The sequence below is a fragment of the Xyrauchen texanus genome, chromosome 33 (assembly GCF_025860055.1).
Source record: "Xyrauchen texanus isolate HMW12.3.18 chromosome 33, RBS_HiC_50CHRs, whole genome shotgun sequence".
In the NCBI taxonomy this organism is placed as follows: Eukaryota; Metazoa; Chordata; class Actinopteri; order Cypriniformes; family Catostomidae; genus Xyrauchen; species Xyrauchen texanus.
Genome location: NC_068308.1, coordinates 40,402,441 through 40,417,802, shown reverse-complemented (window position 1 = coordinate 40,417,802; position 15,362 = coordinate 40,402,441). Strand labels below are relative to the sequence as shown.

General features: G+C 28.3%; 1 protein-coding gene across 1 annotated transcript in view; it reads left to right on the top strand.

Annotated features, from left to right (window-relative positions):
* The window catches only part of fh (fumarate hydratase), a 22,321-nt gene extending 8,356 nt beyond the window's left edge, over positions 1–13,965 (top strand). Inside the window, exons 8-10 of the mRNA XM_052102711.1 lie at positions 271–398; positions 835–988; positions 13,532–13,965. Of these exons, the coding sequence (XP_051958671.1) occupies positions 271–398; positions 835–988; positions 13,532–13,674 (425 nt within the window). The 3' untranslated portion in view covers positions 13,675–13,965. The remainder of the gene's footprint in view (positions 1–270; positions 399–834; positions 989–13,531) is intronic.
* Positions 13,966–15,362: the final 1,397 nt, after the last annotated feature.

Genomic DNA, 15,362 nt, shown 5'->3' with positions numbered 1-15,362 from the left:
CACACACACACACACAAACATCTCACACACACACACACAAACATCTCACACACAAACATCTCACACACACAAACATCTCACACACACACACAAACATCTCACACACACACACAAACATCTCACACACACACAAACATCTCACACACACACACAAACACCTCACACACACACACATCTCACACACACACACAAACATCTCACACACAAACATCTTACACACATCTTGTGTGTGTGCGTGTGTGTGTGTGTGTGCGTGTGTGTGTGTGTCAGGTAAGGTGAACCCCACGCAGTGTGAGGCGATGACTATGGTGGCCGCTCAGGTGATGGGGAATCATGTGGCCGTGACTGTCGGAGGAAGTAATGGACACTTTGAACTCAACGTTTTCAAGCCAATGATTGTGAGTGATTGTGATTATGATGATTCATAAGAACACAGAGACTCTGAGCTGTCCGATATGGGTCAATAGTTTATATAATTCATAAAATCAGTATTTATATTTTATGTAATGGCTTAAAAATTAGTTTTTTTATTTCGATTACTTTCAACCATTTCAACTAAACAGCAGTTGTAATAAAATAAGAAATAAATTCATAATAAAAATAATCAAGGGATGAATTTTATATCATTTATAACAATAAACAGCAATATTTACCTGCATGTATCATATCACATACAAAATGCATTAAAATGACTTTATCACTGAATTTATATTAAAGCAAAATCATTGCAAATATATTTCATATTTAATATATTCCAGCTCTGTAGTGCATCACACACACACATTTACAGTGAATGTTTTCATGATTTGAACATTATTTGTGTTTCTCCGGCAGATCAAGAATGTTTTGAACTCTGCGCAGCTGCTGGGCGACGCCTCCTTGTCCTTCTCTAATAACTGTGTTGCTGGAATCGAAGCGAACAAGGAGAGAATCAGCAAACTGATGAATGAATCGCTGATGTTGGTCACCGCGCTCAATCCTCATATAGGTAACAGACAGCAGAGGGCGCTGTAGCCTCATATAGCTGTGTGTGTGTGTGTGTGTGTGTGTGTGTGTGTGTGTGTGTGTGTGTGTGTGTGTGTGTGTGTGAGAGAGAGAGAGAGACAGAGAGTGTGTGTGTGTGAGAGAGAGAGAGAGAGACAGAGAGTGTGTGTGTGTGAGAGAGAGAGTGTGTGTGTGTGTGAGTGCTGGTCATACAAAAAATTGTTTTTACTGGTTGAAATTCCATTTTTATATCGGTTGTTTTTTACTGGTTGAAATTCCATTTTATATCGGTTGTTTTTACTGGTTGAAATTCCATTTTTATATCGGTTGTTTTTACTGGTTGAAATTCCATTTTTATATCGGTTGTTTTTACTGGTTGAAATTCTATTTTTATATCGGTTGTTTTTACTGGTTGAAATTCCATTTTTACTAGTTTGAAATTCCATTTTTATATCAGTTGTTTTTACTGGTTGAAATTCCATTTTTATATCGAGTTGTTTTTTACTGGTTGAAATTCCATTTTTATATCGGTTGTTTTTACTGGTTGAAATTCCATTTTTAGTTGATCCATTTTATTGGTTGTTTTTACTGGTTGAAATTCCATTTTTATATCGGTTGTTTTTTACTGGTTGAAATTCCATTTTTATATCGGTTGTTTTTACTGGTTGAAATTCCATTTTTATATCGGTTGTTTTTACTGGTTGAAATTCCATTTTTATATCGGTTGTTTTTACTGGTTGAAATTCCATTTTTATATCGGTTGTTTTTACTGGTTGAAATTCCATTTTTATATCGGTTGTTTTTACTGGTTGAAATTCTATTTTTATATCGGTTGTTTTTACTGGTTGAAATTCTATTTTTACTAGTTGAAATTCCATTTTTATATCAGTTGTTTTTACTGGTTGAAATTCTATTTTTATATCGGTTGTTTTTACTGGTTGAAATTCCATTTTTACTGGTTGAAATTCCATTTTTATATCGGTTGTTTTTACTGGTTGAAATTCTATTTTTACTAGTTGAAATTCCATTTTTATATCAGTTGTTTTTACTGGTTGAAATTCCATTTTTATATCGGTTGTTTTTACTGGTTGAAATTCCATTTTTATATTAGTTGTTTTTACTGGTTGAAATTCTATTTTTATATCGGTTGTTTTTACTGGTTGAAATTCCATTTTTATATCGGTTGTTTTTACTGGTTGAAATTCCATTTTTATATCAGTTGTTTTTACTAGTTGAAATTCCATTTTTACTGGTTGAAATTCCATTTTTATATCGGTTGTTTTTACTGGTTGAAATTCCATTTTTATATCGGTTGTTTTTACTGGTTGAAATTCCATTTTTACTGGTTGAAATTCCATTTTTATATCGGTTGTTTTTACTGGTTGAAATTCCATTTTTATATCGGTTGTTTTTACTGGTTGAAATTCCATTTTTATATCGGTTGTTTTTACTGGTTGAAATTCCATTTTTATATCAGTTGTTTTTACTGGTTGAAATTCCATTTTTATATCGGTTGTTTTTACTGGTTGAAATTCCATTTTTATATTGGTTGTTTTTACTGGTTGAAATTCTATTTTTACTGGTTGAAATTCCATTTTTACTGGTTGAAATTCCATTTTTATCAGTTGTTTTTTACTAGTTGAAATTCTATTTTATATCGGTTGTTTTTACTGGTTGAAATTCCATTTTTATATCGGTTGTTTTTACTGGTTGAAATTCCATTTTTATATCGGTTGTTTTTACTGGTTGAAATTCTATTTTTACTGGTTGAAATTCCATTTTTATATCAGTTGTTTTTACTGGTTGAAATTCCATTTTTATATCGGTTGTTTTTACTGGTTGAAATTCCATTTTTATATCGGTTGTTTTTACTGGTTGAAATTCTATTTTTACTGGTTGAAAGTCCATTTTTATATCGGTTGTTTTTACTGGTTGAAATTCCATTTTTATATCGGTTGTTTTTACTGGTTGAAATTCCATTTTTATATCAGTTGTTTTTACTGGTTGAAATTCCATTTTTATATCGGTTGTTTTTACTGGTTGAAATTCCATTCTTATATCGGTTGTTTTTACTGGTTGAAATTCCATTTTTATATCGGTTGTTTTTACTGGTTGAAATTCCATTTTTATATCAGTTGTTTTTACTGGTTGAAATTCCATTTTTATATCGGTTGTTTTTACTGGTTGAAATTCCATTTTTATATCAGTTGTTTTTACTGGTTGAAATTCCATTTTTATATCAGTTGTTTTTACTGGTTGAAATTCCATTTTTATATCGGTTGTTTTTACTGGTTGAAATTCCATTTTTATATCAGTTGATTTTACTAGTTGAAATTCCATTTTTGTCAGTTGTTTTTTACTAGTTGAAATTCTATTTTTATTTTGGTTGTTTTTACTGGTTGAAATTCCATTTTTATATCGGTTGTTTTTACTGGTTGAAATTCTATTTTTATATCGGTTGTTTTTACTGGTTGAAATTCCATTTTTATATTGGTTGTTTTTACTGGTTGAAATTCCATTTTTATATCGGTTGTTTTTACTGGTTGAAATTCCATTTTTATATTGGTTGTTTTTACTAGTTGAAATTCCATTTTTTACTGGTTGAAATTCTATTTTTATATCGGTTGTTTTTTACTGGTTGAAATTCTATTTTTATATCGGTTGTTTTTTACTAGTTGAAATTCCATTTTTACCAGTTGTTTTTTACTAGTTGAAATTCTATTTTTATATCGGTTGTTTTTAACTGGTTGAAATTCCATTTTTATATCGGTTGTTTTTACTAGTTGAAATTCGGTTTTTTACTAGTTGAAATTCTATTTTTATATCGGTTGTTTTTTACTAATTGAAATTCTATTGTTATATCGGTTGTTTTTTACTGGTTGAAATTCTATTTTTACTGGTTGAAATTCCATTTTTATCAGTTGTTTTTTACTGGTTGAAATTCTATTTTTATCAGTTGTTTTTTACTGGTTGAAATTCTATTTTTATATCGGTTGTTTTTTACTAGTTGACATTCCATTTTTACTGGTTGAAATTCTATTTTTATCAGTTGTTTTTTACTGGTTGAAATTCTATTTTTATATCGGTTGTTTTTTACTAGTTGAAATTCTATTTTTATATCGGTTGTTTTTTACTAGTTGAAATTCTATTTTTTATATCGGTTGTTTTTTTCCTGGTTGAAATTCTATTTTTATATCGGTTGTTTTTTACTGGTTGAAATTCTATTTTTATATCGGTTGTTTTTTTTTTTACTAGTTGAAATTCTATTTTTATATCGGTTGTTTTTTACTAGTTGAAATTCTATTTTTACTGGTTGAAATTCCATTTTTATCAGTTGTTTTTTACTGGTTGAAATTCTATTTTTATCAGTTGTTTTTTACTGGTTGAAATTCTATTTTTATATCGGTTGTTTTTACTGGTTGAAATTCTATTTTTATATCGGTTGTTTTTACTGGTTGAAATTCTATTTTTATATCGGTTGTTTTTTACTGGTTGAAATTCTATTTTTACTGGTTGAAATTCCATTTTTATATCAGTTGTTTTTACTGGTTGAAATTCCATTTTTATATCAGTTGTTTTTACTGGTTGAAATTCCATTTTTGTCAGTTGTTTTTACTGGTTGAAATTCCATTTTTATATCGGTTGTTTTTACTGGTTGAAATTCCATTTTTATATCAGTTGTTTTTACTGGTTGAAATTCTATTTTTATATCGGTTGTTTTTACTGGTTGAAATTCCATTTTTATATCAGTTGTTTTTACTGGTTGAAATTCTATTTTTATATCGGTTGTTTTTACTGGTTGAAATTCCATTTTTATATCGGTTGTTTTTACTGGTTGAAATTCCATTTTTATATCAGTTGTTTTTACTAGTTGAAATTCCATTTTTACTGGTTCAAATTCCATTTTTATATCGGTTGTTTTTACTGGTTGAAATTCCATTTTTATATCGGTTGTTTTTACTGGTTGAAATTCCATTTTTATATCAGTTGTTTTTACTGGTTGAAATTCTATTTTTATATCAGTTGTTTTTACTAGTTGAAATTCCATTTTTACTGGTTGAAATTCCATTTTTATATCAGTTGTTTTTACTGGTTGAAATTCCATTTTTATATCAGTTGTTTTTACTAGTTGAAATTCCATTTTTACTGGTTGAAATTCAATTTTTATATCGGTTGTTTTTACTAGTTGAAATTCCATTTTTATATCGGTTGTTTTTACTGGTTGAAATTCCATTTTTATATCGGTTGTTTTTACTGGTTGAAATTCCATTTTTATATCAGTTGTTTTTACTGGTTGAAATTCTATTTTTATATCGGTTGTTTTTACTGGTTGAAATTCAATTTTTACTGGTTGAAATTCAATTTTTATATCGGTTGTTTTTACTGGTTGAAATTCCATTTTTATATCAGTTGTTTTTACTGGTTGAAATTCTATTTTTATATCGGTTGTTTTTACTGGTTGAAATTCAATTTTTACTGGTTGAAATTCCATTTTTATATCAGTTGTTTTTACTAGTTGAAATTCCATTTTTACTGGTTGAAATTCCATTTTTATATCGGTTGTTTTTACTGGTTGAAATTCCATTTTTATATCGGTTGTTTTTACTGGTTGAAATTCCATTTTTATATCGGTTGTTTTTACTGGTTGAAATTCCATTTTTATATCAGTTGTTTTTACTGGTTGAAATTCTATTTTTATATCGGTTGTTTTTACTGGTTGAAATTCCATTTTTATATCAGTTGTTTTTACTGGGTGAAATTCTATTTTTATATCGGTTGTTTTTACTGGTTGAAATTCCATTTTTATATCAGTTGTTTTTACTGGTTGAAATTCCATTTTTGTCAGTTGTTTTTTACTGGTTGAAATTCCATTTTTATATCGGTTGTTTTTACTGGTTGAAATTCCATTTTTACTGGTTGAAATTCCATTTTTATATTGGTTGTTTTTACTGGTTGAAATTCCATTTTTATATCGGTTGTTTTTACTGGTTGAAATTCCATTTTTATATCGGTTGTTTTTACTGGTTGAAATTCCATTTTTATATCGGTTGTTTTTTACTGGTTGAAATTCCATTTTTATATCGGTTGTTTTTACTGGTTGAAATTCCATTTTTATATCGGTTGTTTTTACTGGTTGAAATTCCATTTTTATATCGGTTGTTTTTACTGGTTGAAATTCCATTTTTACTGGTTGAAATTCCATTTTTATATCGGTTGTTTTTACTGGTTGAAATTCCATTTTTATATCGGTTGTTTTTACTGGTTGAAATTCCATTTTTATATCGGTTGTTTTTACAGGTTGAAATTCTATTTTTACTGGTTGAAATTCCATTTTTACTGGTTGAAATTCCATTTTTATATCAGTTGTTTTTACTGGTTGAAATTCCATTTTTATATCGGTTGTTTTTACTGGTTGAAATTCCATTTTTATATCAGTTGTTTTTACTGGTTGAAATTCCATTTTTATATCAGTTGTTTTTACTAGTTGTTTTTTACTAGTTGAAATTCTATTTTTATATCGGTTGTTTTTACTGGTTGAAATTCCATTTTTATATCAGTTGTTTTTACTGGTTGAAATTCCATTTTTATATCAGTTGTTTTTACTAGTTGTTTTTTACTAGTTGAAATTCTATTTTTATATCGGTTGTTTTTACTGGTTGAAATTCCATTTTTATATCGGTTGTTTTTACTGGTTGAAATTCCATTTTTATATTGGTTGTTTTTACTGGTTGAAATTCCATTTTTATATCAGTTGTTTTTACTGGTTGTTTTTTACTAGTTGAAATTCTATTTTTATATCGGTTGTTTTTACTGGTTGAAATTCCATTTTTATATCGGTTGTTTTTACTGGTTGAAATTCCATTTTTATATCGGTTGTTTTTATTGGTTGAAATTCCATTTTTATATCAGTTGTTTTTACTAGTTGTTTTTTACTAGTTGAAATTCTATTTTTATATCGGTTGTTTTTACTGGTTGAAATTCCATTTTTATATCGGTTGTTTTTACTGGTTGAAATTCCATTTTTATATTGGTTGTTTTTACTGGTTGAAATTCTATTTTTACTGGTTGAAATTCCATTTTTACTGGTTGAAATTCCATTTTTATCAGTTGTTTTTTACTAGTTGAAATTCTATTTTATATCGGTTGTTTTTACTGGTTGAAATTCCATTTTTATATCGGTTGTTTTTACTGGTTGAAATTCCATTTTTATATCGGTTGTTTTTACTGGTTGAAATTCTATTTTTACTGGTTGAAATTCCATTTTTATATCAGTTGTTTTTACTGGTTGAAATTCCATTTTTATATCGGTTGTTTTTACTGGTTGAAATTCCATTTTTATATCGGTTGTTTTTACTGGTTGAAATTCTATTTTTACTGGTTGAAATTCTATTTTTATATCGGTTGTTTTTACTGGTTGAAATTCCATTTTTATATCAGTTGTTTTTACTGGTTGAAATTCCATTTTTATATCGGTTGTTTTTACTGGTTGAAATTCCATTTTTATATCAGTTGTTTTTACTGGTTGAAATTCCATTTTTATATCGGTTGTTTTTACTGGTTGAAATTCCATTTTTATATCGGTTGTTTTTACTGGTTGAAATTCCATTTTTATATTAGTTTTTTTTACTGGTTGAAATTCCATTTTTATATCGGTTGTTTTTACTGGTTGAAATTCCATTTTTATATCGGTTATTTTTACTGGTTGAAATTCCATTTTCATATCAGTTGTTTTTACTGGTTGAAATTCCATTTTTATATCGGTTGTTTTTACTGGTTGAAATTCCATTTTTATATCAGTTGTTTTTACTAGTTGAAATTCCATTTTTACTGGTTGAAATTCCATTTTTGTCAGTTGTTTTTTACTAGTTGAAATTCTATTTTTATATTGGTTGTTTTTACTGGTTGAAATTCTATTTTTATATCGGTTGTTTTTACTGGTTGAAATTCTATTTTTATATCGGTTGTTTTTACTGGTTGAAATTCCATTTTTATATCGGTTGTTTTTTACTGGTTGAAATTCTATTTTTATATCGGTTGTTTTTTACTAGTTGAAATTCCATTTTTACAAGTTGTTTTTTACTAGTTGAAATTCTATTTTTATATCGGTTGTTTTTAACTGGTTGAAATTCCATTTTTATATCGGTTGTTTTTACTAGTTGAAATTCGGTTTTTCACTAGTTGAAATTCTATTTTTATATCGGTTGTTTTTTACTAATTGAAATTCTATTGTTATATCGGTTGTTTTTTACTGGTTGAAATTCTATTTTTACTGGTTGAAATTCCATTTTTATCAGTTGTTTTTACTGGTTGAAATTCCATTTTTATATCGGTTGTTTTTACTGGTTGAAATTCCATTTTTATATCGGTTGTTTTTACTGGTTGAAATTCCATTTTTATATCAGTTTTTTTTACTGGTTGAAATTCCATTTTTATATCGGTTGTTTTTACTGGTTGAAATTCCATTTTTATATCGGTTATTTTTACTGGTTGAAATTCCATTTTCATATCAGTTGTTTTTACTGGTTGAAATTCCATTTTTATATCGGTTGTTTTTACTGGTTGAAATTCCATTTTTATATCAGTTTTTTTTACTGGTTGAAATTCCATTTTTATATCGGTTGTTTTTACTGGTTGAAATTCCATTTTTATATCGGTTATTTTTACTGGTTGAAATTCCATTTTCATATCAGTTGTTTTTACTGGTTGAAATTCCATTTTTATATCGGTTGTTTTTACAGGTTGAAATTCCATTTTTATATCAGTTGTTTTTACTAGTTGAAATTCCATTTTTACTGGTTGAAATTCCATTTTTGTCAGTTGTTTTTTACTAGTTGAAATTCTATTTTTATATCGGTTGTTTTTACTGGTTGAAATTCTATTTTTATATCGGTTGTTTTTACTGGTTGAAATTCCATTTTTATATCGGTTGTTTTTACTGGTTGAAATTCCATTTTTATATTGGTTGTTTTTACTAGTTGAAATTCCATTTTTTACTGGTTGAAATTCTATTTTTATATCGGTTGTTTTTTACTGGTTGAAATTCTATTTTTATATCGGTTGTTTTTTACTAGTTGAAATTCCATTTTTACAAGTTGTTTTTTACTAGTTGAAATTCTATTTTTATATCGGTTGTTTTTAACTGGTTGAAATTCCATTTTTATATCGGTTGTTTTTACTAGTTGAAATTCGGTTTTTCACTAGTTGAAATTCTATTTTTATATCGGTTGTTTTTTACTAATTGAAATTCTATTGTTATATCGGTTGTTTTTTACTGGTTGAAATTCTATTTTTACTGGTTGAAATTCCATTTTTATCAGTTGTTTTTTACTGGTTGAAATTCTATTTTTATCAGTTGTTTTTTACTGGTTGAAATTCTATTTTTATATCGGTTGTTTTTTACTAGTTGAAATTCTATTTTTATATCGGTTGTTTTTTACTAGTTGAAATTCTATTTTTATATCGGTTGTTTTTTACTAGTTGAAATTCTATTTTTTATATCGGTTGTTTTTTTCCTGGTTGAAATTCTATTTTTATATCGGTTGTTTTTTACTGGTTGAAATTCTATTTTTATATCGGTTGTTTTTTACTAGTTGAAATTCTATTTTTACTGGTTGAAATTCCATTTTTATCAGTTGTTTTTTACTGGTTGAAATTCTATTTTTATCAGTTGTTTTTTACTGGTTGAAATTCTATTTTTATATCGGTTGTTTTTTACTGGTTGAAATTCTATTTTTATATCGGTTGTTTTTACTGGTTGAAATTCTATTTTTATATCGGTTGTTTTTTACTGGTTGAAATTCTATTTTTACTGGTTGAAATTCCATTTTTATATCAGTTGTTTTTACTGGTTGAAATTCCATTTTTATATCGGTTGTTTTTACTGGTTGAAATTCCATTTTTATATCGGTTGTTTTTACTGGTTGAAATTCTATTTTTACTGGTTGAAATTCCATTTTTATCAGTTGTTTTTTACTGGTTGAAATTCTATTTTTTATCAGTTGTTTTTACTGGTTGAAATTCTATTTTTATATCGGTTGTTTTTTACTGGTTGAAATTCTATTTTTATATCGGTTGTTTTTACTGGTTGAAATTCTATTTTTATATCGGTTGTTTTTTACTGGTTGAAATTCTATTTTTACTGGTTGAAATTCCATTTTTATATCAGTTGTTTTTACTGGTTGAAATTCCATTTTTATATCGGTTGTTTTTACTGGTTGAAATTCCATTTTTATATCGGTTGTTTTTACTGGTTGAAATTCCATTTTTATATCGGTTGTTTTTACTGGTTGAAATTCCATTTTTATATCAGTTGTTTTTACTGGTTGAAATTCTATTTTTACTGGTTGAAAGTCCATTTTTATATCGGTTGTTTTTACTGGTTGAAATTCCATTTTTATATCAGTTGTTTTTACTGGTTGAAATTCCATTTTTATATCGGTTGTTTTTACTGGTTGAAATTCCATTTTTGTCAGTTGTTTTTTACTAGTTGAAATTCTATTTTTATATTGGTTGTTTTTACTGGTTGAAATTCCATTTTTATATCGGTTGTTTTTACTGGTTGAAATTCTATTTTTATATCGGTTGTTTTTACTGGTTGAAATTCCATTTTTATATTGGTTGTTTTTACTGGTTGAAATTCCATTTTTATATCGGTTGTTTTTACTGGTTGAAATTCCATTTTTATATTGGTTGTTTTTACTAGTTGAAATTCCATTTTTTACTGGTTGAAATTCTATTTTTATATCGGTTGTTTTTTACTGGTTGAAATTCTATTTTTATATCGGTTGTTTTTACTGGTTGAAATTCTATTTTTATATCGGTTGTTTTTACTGGTTGAAATTCTATTTTTATATCGGTTGTTTTTTACTGGTTGAAATTCTATTTTTATATCGGTTTTTTTTACTGGTTGAAATTCTATTTTTATATCGGTTGTTTTTTATTAGTTGAAATTCTATTTTTTTATCGGTTTTTTTTACTGGTTGAAATTCTATTTTTATATCGGTTGTTTTTTACTGGTTGAAATTCTATTTTTATATCGGTCGTTTTTACTGGTTGAAATTCTATTTTTATATCGGTTGTTTTTACTGGTTGAAATTCTATTTTTATATCGGTTGTTTTTTACTGGTTGAAATTCTATTTTTATATCGGTTTTTTTTACTGGTTGAAATTCTATTTTTATATCGGTTGTTTTTTATTAGTTGAAATTCTATTTTTTTATCGGTTTTTTTTACTGGTTGAAATTCTATTTTTATATCGGTTTTTTTTACTGGTTGAAATTCTATTTTTATATCGGTCGTTTTTTACTAGTTGAAATTCCATTTTTACTGGTTGAATTCCATTTTTATCAGTTGTTTTTTACTAGTTGAAATTCTATTTTTATATTGGTTGTTCTTAACTGGTTGAAATTCCATTTTTATATCGGTTGTTTTTACTAGTTGAAATTCCGTTTTCTACTAGTTGAAATTCTATTTTTATATCGGCTGTTTTTTACTAGTTGAAATTCTATTTTTATATCGGTTGTTTTTTACTAGTTGAAATTCTATTTTTATATCGGTTGTTTTTTACTGGTTGAAATTCCGTTTTTACTAGTTGAAATTGTATTTTTATATCGGTTGTTTTTTACTAGTTGAAATTGTATTTTTATATCGGTTGTTTTTTACTAGTTGAAATTCTATTTTTATCAGTTGTTTTTTACTAGTTGAAATTCTATTTTTATATCGGTTGTTTTTTACTGGTTGAAATTCTATTTTTATATCGGTTGTTTTTTACTAGTTGAAATTCTATTTTTATATCGGTTGTTTTTTACTAGTTGAAATTCTATTTTTATATTGGTTGTTTTTACTGGTTGAAATTCTATTTTTATATCGGTTGTTTTTTACTAGTTGAAATTCTATTTTTATATCGGTTGTTTTTTACTAGTTGAAATTCTATTTTTATATCGGTTGTTTTTTACTAGTTGAAATTCTATTTTTATATCGGTTGTTTTTTACTAGTTGAAATTCTATTTTTATATCGGTTGTTTTTACTAGTTGAAATTCTATTTTTATCAGTTGTTTTTTACTAGTTGAAATTCTATTTTTATATCGGTTGTTTTTTACTGGTTGAAATTCTATTTTTATATCGGTTGTTTTTTACTAGTTGAAATTCTATTTTTATATCGGTTGTTTTTTACTAGTTGAAATTCTATTTTTATCAGTTGTTTTTTACTAGTTGAAATTCTATTTTTATATCGGTTGTTTTTTACTGGTTGAAATTCTATTTTTATATCGGTTGTTTTTTACTAGTTGAAATTCTATTTTTATATTGGTTGTTTTTACTGGTTGAAATTCCATTTTTATATCGGTTGTTTTTACTGGTTGAAATTCTATTTTTATATCGGTTGTTTTTACTGGTTGAAATTCCATTTTTATATCGGTTGTTTTTACTGGTTGAAATTCCATTTTTATATCGGTTGTTTTTACTGGTTGAAATTCCATTTTTATATTGGTTGTTTTTACTAGTTGAAATTCCATTTTTTACTGGTTGAAATTCTATTTTTATATCGGTTGTTTTTTACTGGTTGAAATTCTATTTTTATATCGGTTGTTTTTACTGGTTGAAATTCTATTTTTATATCGGTTGTTTTTACTGGTTGAAATTCTATTTTTATATCGGTTGTTTTTTACTGGTTGAAATTCTATTTTTATATCGGTTGTTTTTTACTGGTTGAAATTCTATTTTTATATCGGTTTTTTTTTTACTGGTTGAAATTCTATTTTTATATCGGTTGTTTTTTACTAGTTGAAATTCTATTTTTTTATCGGTTTTTTTTACTGGTTGAAATTCTATTTTTATATCGGTTGTTTTTTACTGGTTGAAATTCTATTTTTATATCGGTCGTTTTTTACTAGTTGAAATTCCATTTTTACTGGTTGAATTCCATTTTTATCAGTTGTTTTTACTAGTTGAAATTCTATTTTTATATTGGTTGTTCTTAACTGGTTGAAATTCCATTTTTATATCGGTTGTTTTTACTAGTTGAAATTCCGTTTTCTACTAGTTGAAATTCTATTTTTATATCGGCTGTTTTTTACTAGTTGAAATTCTATTTTTATATCGGTTGTTTTTTACTAGTTGAAATTCTATTTTTATATCGGTTGTTTTTTACTGGTTGAAATTCCGTTTTTTACTAGTTGAAATTGTATTTTTATATCGGTTGTTTTTTACTAGTTGAAATTCTATTTTTATATCGGTTGTTTTTTACTAGTTGAAATTCTATTTTTATCAGTTGTTTTTTACTAGTTGAAATTCTATTTTTATATCGGTTGTTTTTTACTGGTTGAAATTCTATTTTTATATCGGTTGTTTTTACTGGTTGAAATTCTATTTTTATATCGGTTGTTTTTACTGGTTGAAATTCCATTTTTATATCGGTTGTTTTTACTGGTTGAAATTCCATTTTTATATCGGTTGTTTTTACTGGTTGAAATTCCATTTTTATATCGGTTGTTTTTACTGGTTGAAATTGTTGCATTTGTTAACATTCATGATGTCTTCTCGTCTGCAGGTTATGATAAAGCCGCCACTATTGCAAAGACGGCGCATAAAGAGGGCTCGACTCTTAAAGCGACCGCAATCAAGCTGGGTTACCTGACCGAGGAGCAGTTCGAGCAGTGGGTGCGACCGCAGGACATGCTGGGACCCAAATAGACTGTAAACACATCACAGCAGAGCCGAAGATTACATCACTTCTGGCTTTCCACAAGAAAACACACTTTTATTGACACTCAGCATGTGTCCATGATTAATTTACTCCAAGTCTGACGTGTGAACGGACAGTCTTCATTTATCTCCGTTGAGCTTTTTCAGTGTTTATCCAGAGAGAAGTTCATTTTGAAAGTGCTGAACTTATTGGACACTTAATTGTTGGACATTAAAGGGTTACCATGTTTTGACTGTGACATGAAGAACCAATCATCAATAACATCTTTTAGCAATCAATGTGATCAGTGTGTGTGTTCTTTGGGAGCGCATGTGTTAATCTCACAAAATCATGTCCGGGTCATATTTCACCCAACATGAAAATGATATAAAATTAAGCCTATAAAATATTTCAAGGCTATTACGAATATTTTCCACCAATTATCATATAAACAATGTCATTGTTAAAAACAGCCTAAAATTAAAGGCAATTAACAAATAATACTGTGTTAACTAGATAGGTACATTTCCTGAGGAAAATGTGAGTGGTGCTTGCCGTGACAAAACTCGTCAAATAGAATTTTCTAACTTGTTGCTAAGCACTAAAATAACGGTCATAGAATGTTGCTAGCATGTGTTTTTCATGATTGTAGCATGTTTTAGCACCTCGCTAGGCGATGCTAGTATGTGTTAGCATAATGCTAGCATGTATCTAAGTTGCTCCCAATGGCAGACTAGCACCTTACATGCAGCTCTGACGTGTGTAAAGCTCGTTGAACCCCGCTACGGTTAAAACAGCGCTCTATAAGTGCAGACCATTTACCATTTTGTGAGATTCACTCTTCTGTCTATATCAAAGCTGAATGCCCAGATGGCATCACTCCAGATGATCCCTACAGCGGGTACACCACCAGCTGGTCTTCCTGAAGTCCAGCTCTAGCACTTCATCTGCGCTGCTGTTGGCATTATTGAACGCCTGTGTGAGTTTACTCCCGGTGTGCCTCAGGGCTCAGTGTTGGGTCCGTTCATATTGATTAATAGTGGACCAGCGGGGGTCAGGTGACATATGGGCACGATGAGAGAAGTGCCCCCGATGATGGAGGTAAGTTCACAGGGGTGTGTGGTTGCCTAGATACGCAGGTTTTGGCAGGAGAGATTGAAGTGTGACGTGCATCGCTGCAGGGTTGAGATCTCTGCTGCTCACTGTCTGTGCTTCATCAGTTTTGCTTTTATTAGTTTGTAATGAGACAATGACTGTGACCTCCCTGATTAGTGAGTGTGTGTGAGTGACACTCACACATACACACACACACACACACATGCTGTACGATCACATTTCAGCACTTTAAACATGGACAGCGACTCAAACACTTAAAGTGTGTTGTTCTGTGTTCACGTTAAGTGCAGATTTGGGAAACACATTATGATGTGAACAATATCCTGCATTTACATTTAATTGCATGCAGGATATTGAATTTTAGTTACAGCGAATTCAGAAAGTATTCAGACTCCATTATTTTCCACATAAAGCTAAAATGCTTCAAATTATTATATTTTCACATCTCTTTGCACTCCATACCCCATAATAACAAAGCAAAACCAGATTATTGATAACTTTGCAAAAGTACAAAATCACATTAACATAAGTATTCAGACCCTTAACTCAGTGTTCAGTTGAAGCAGCGATTACAGCCTCA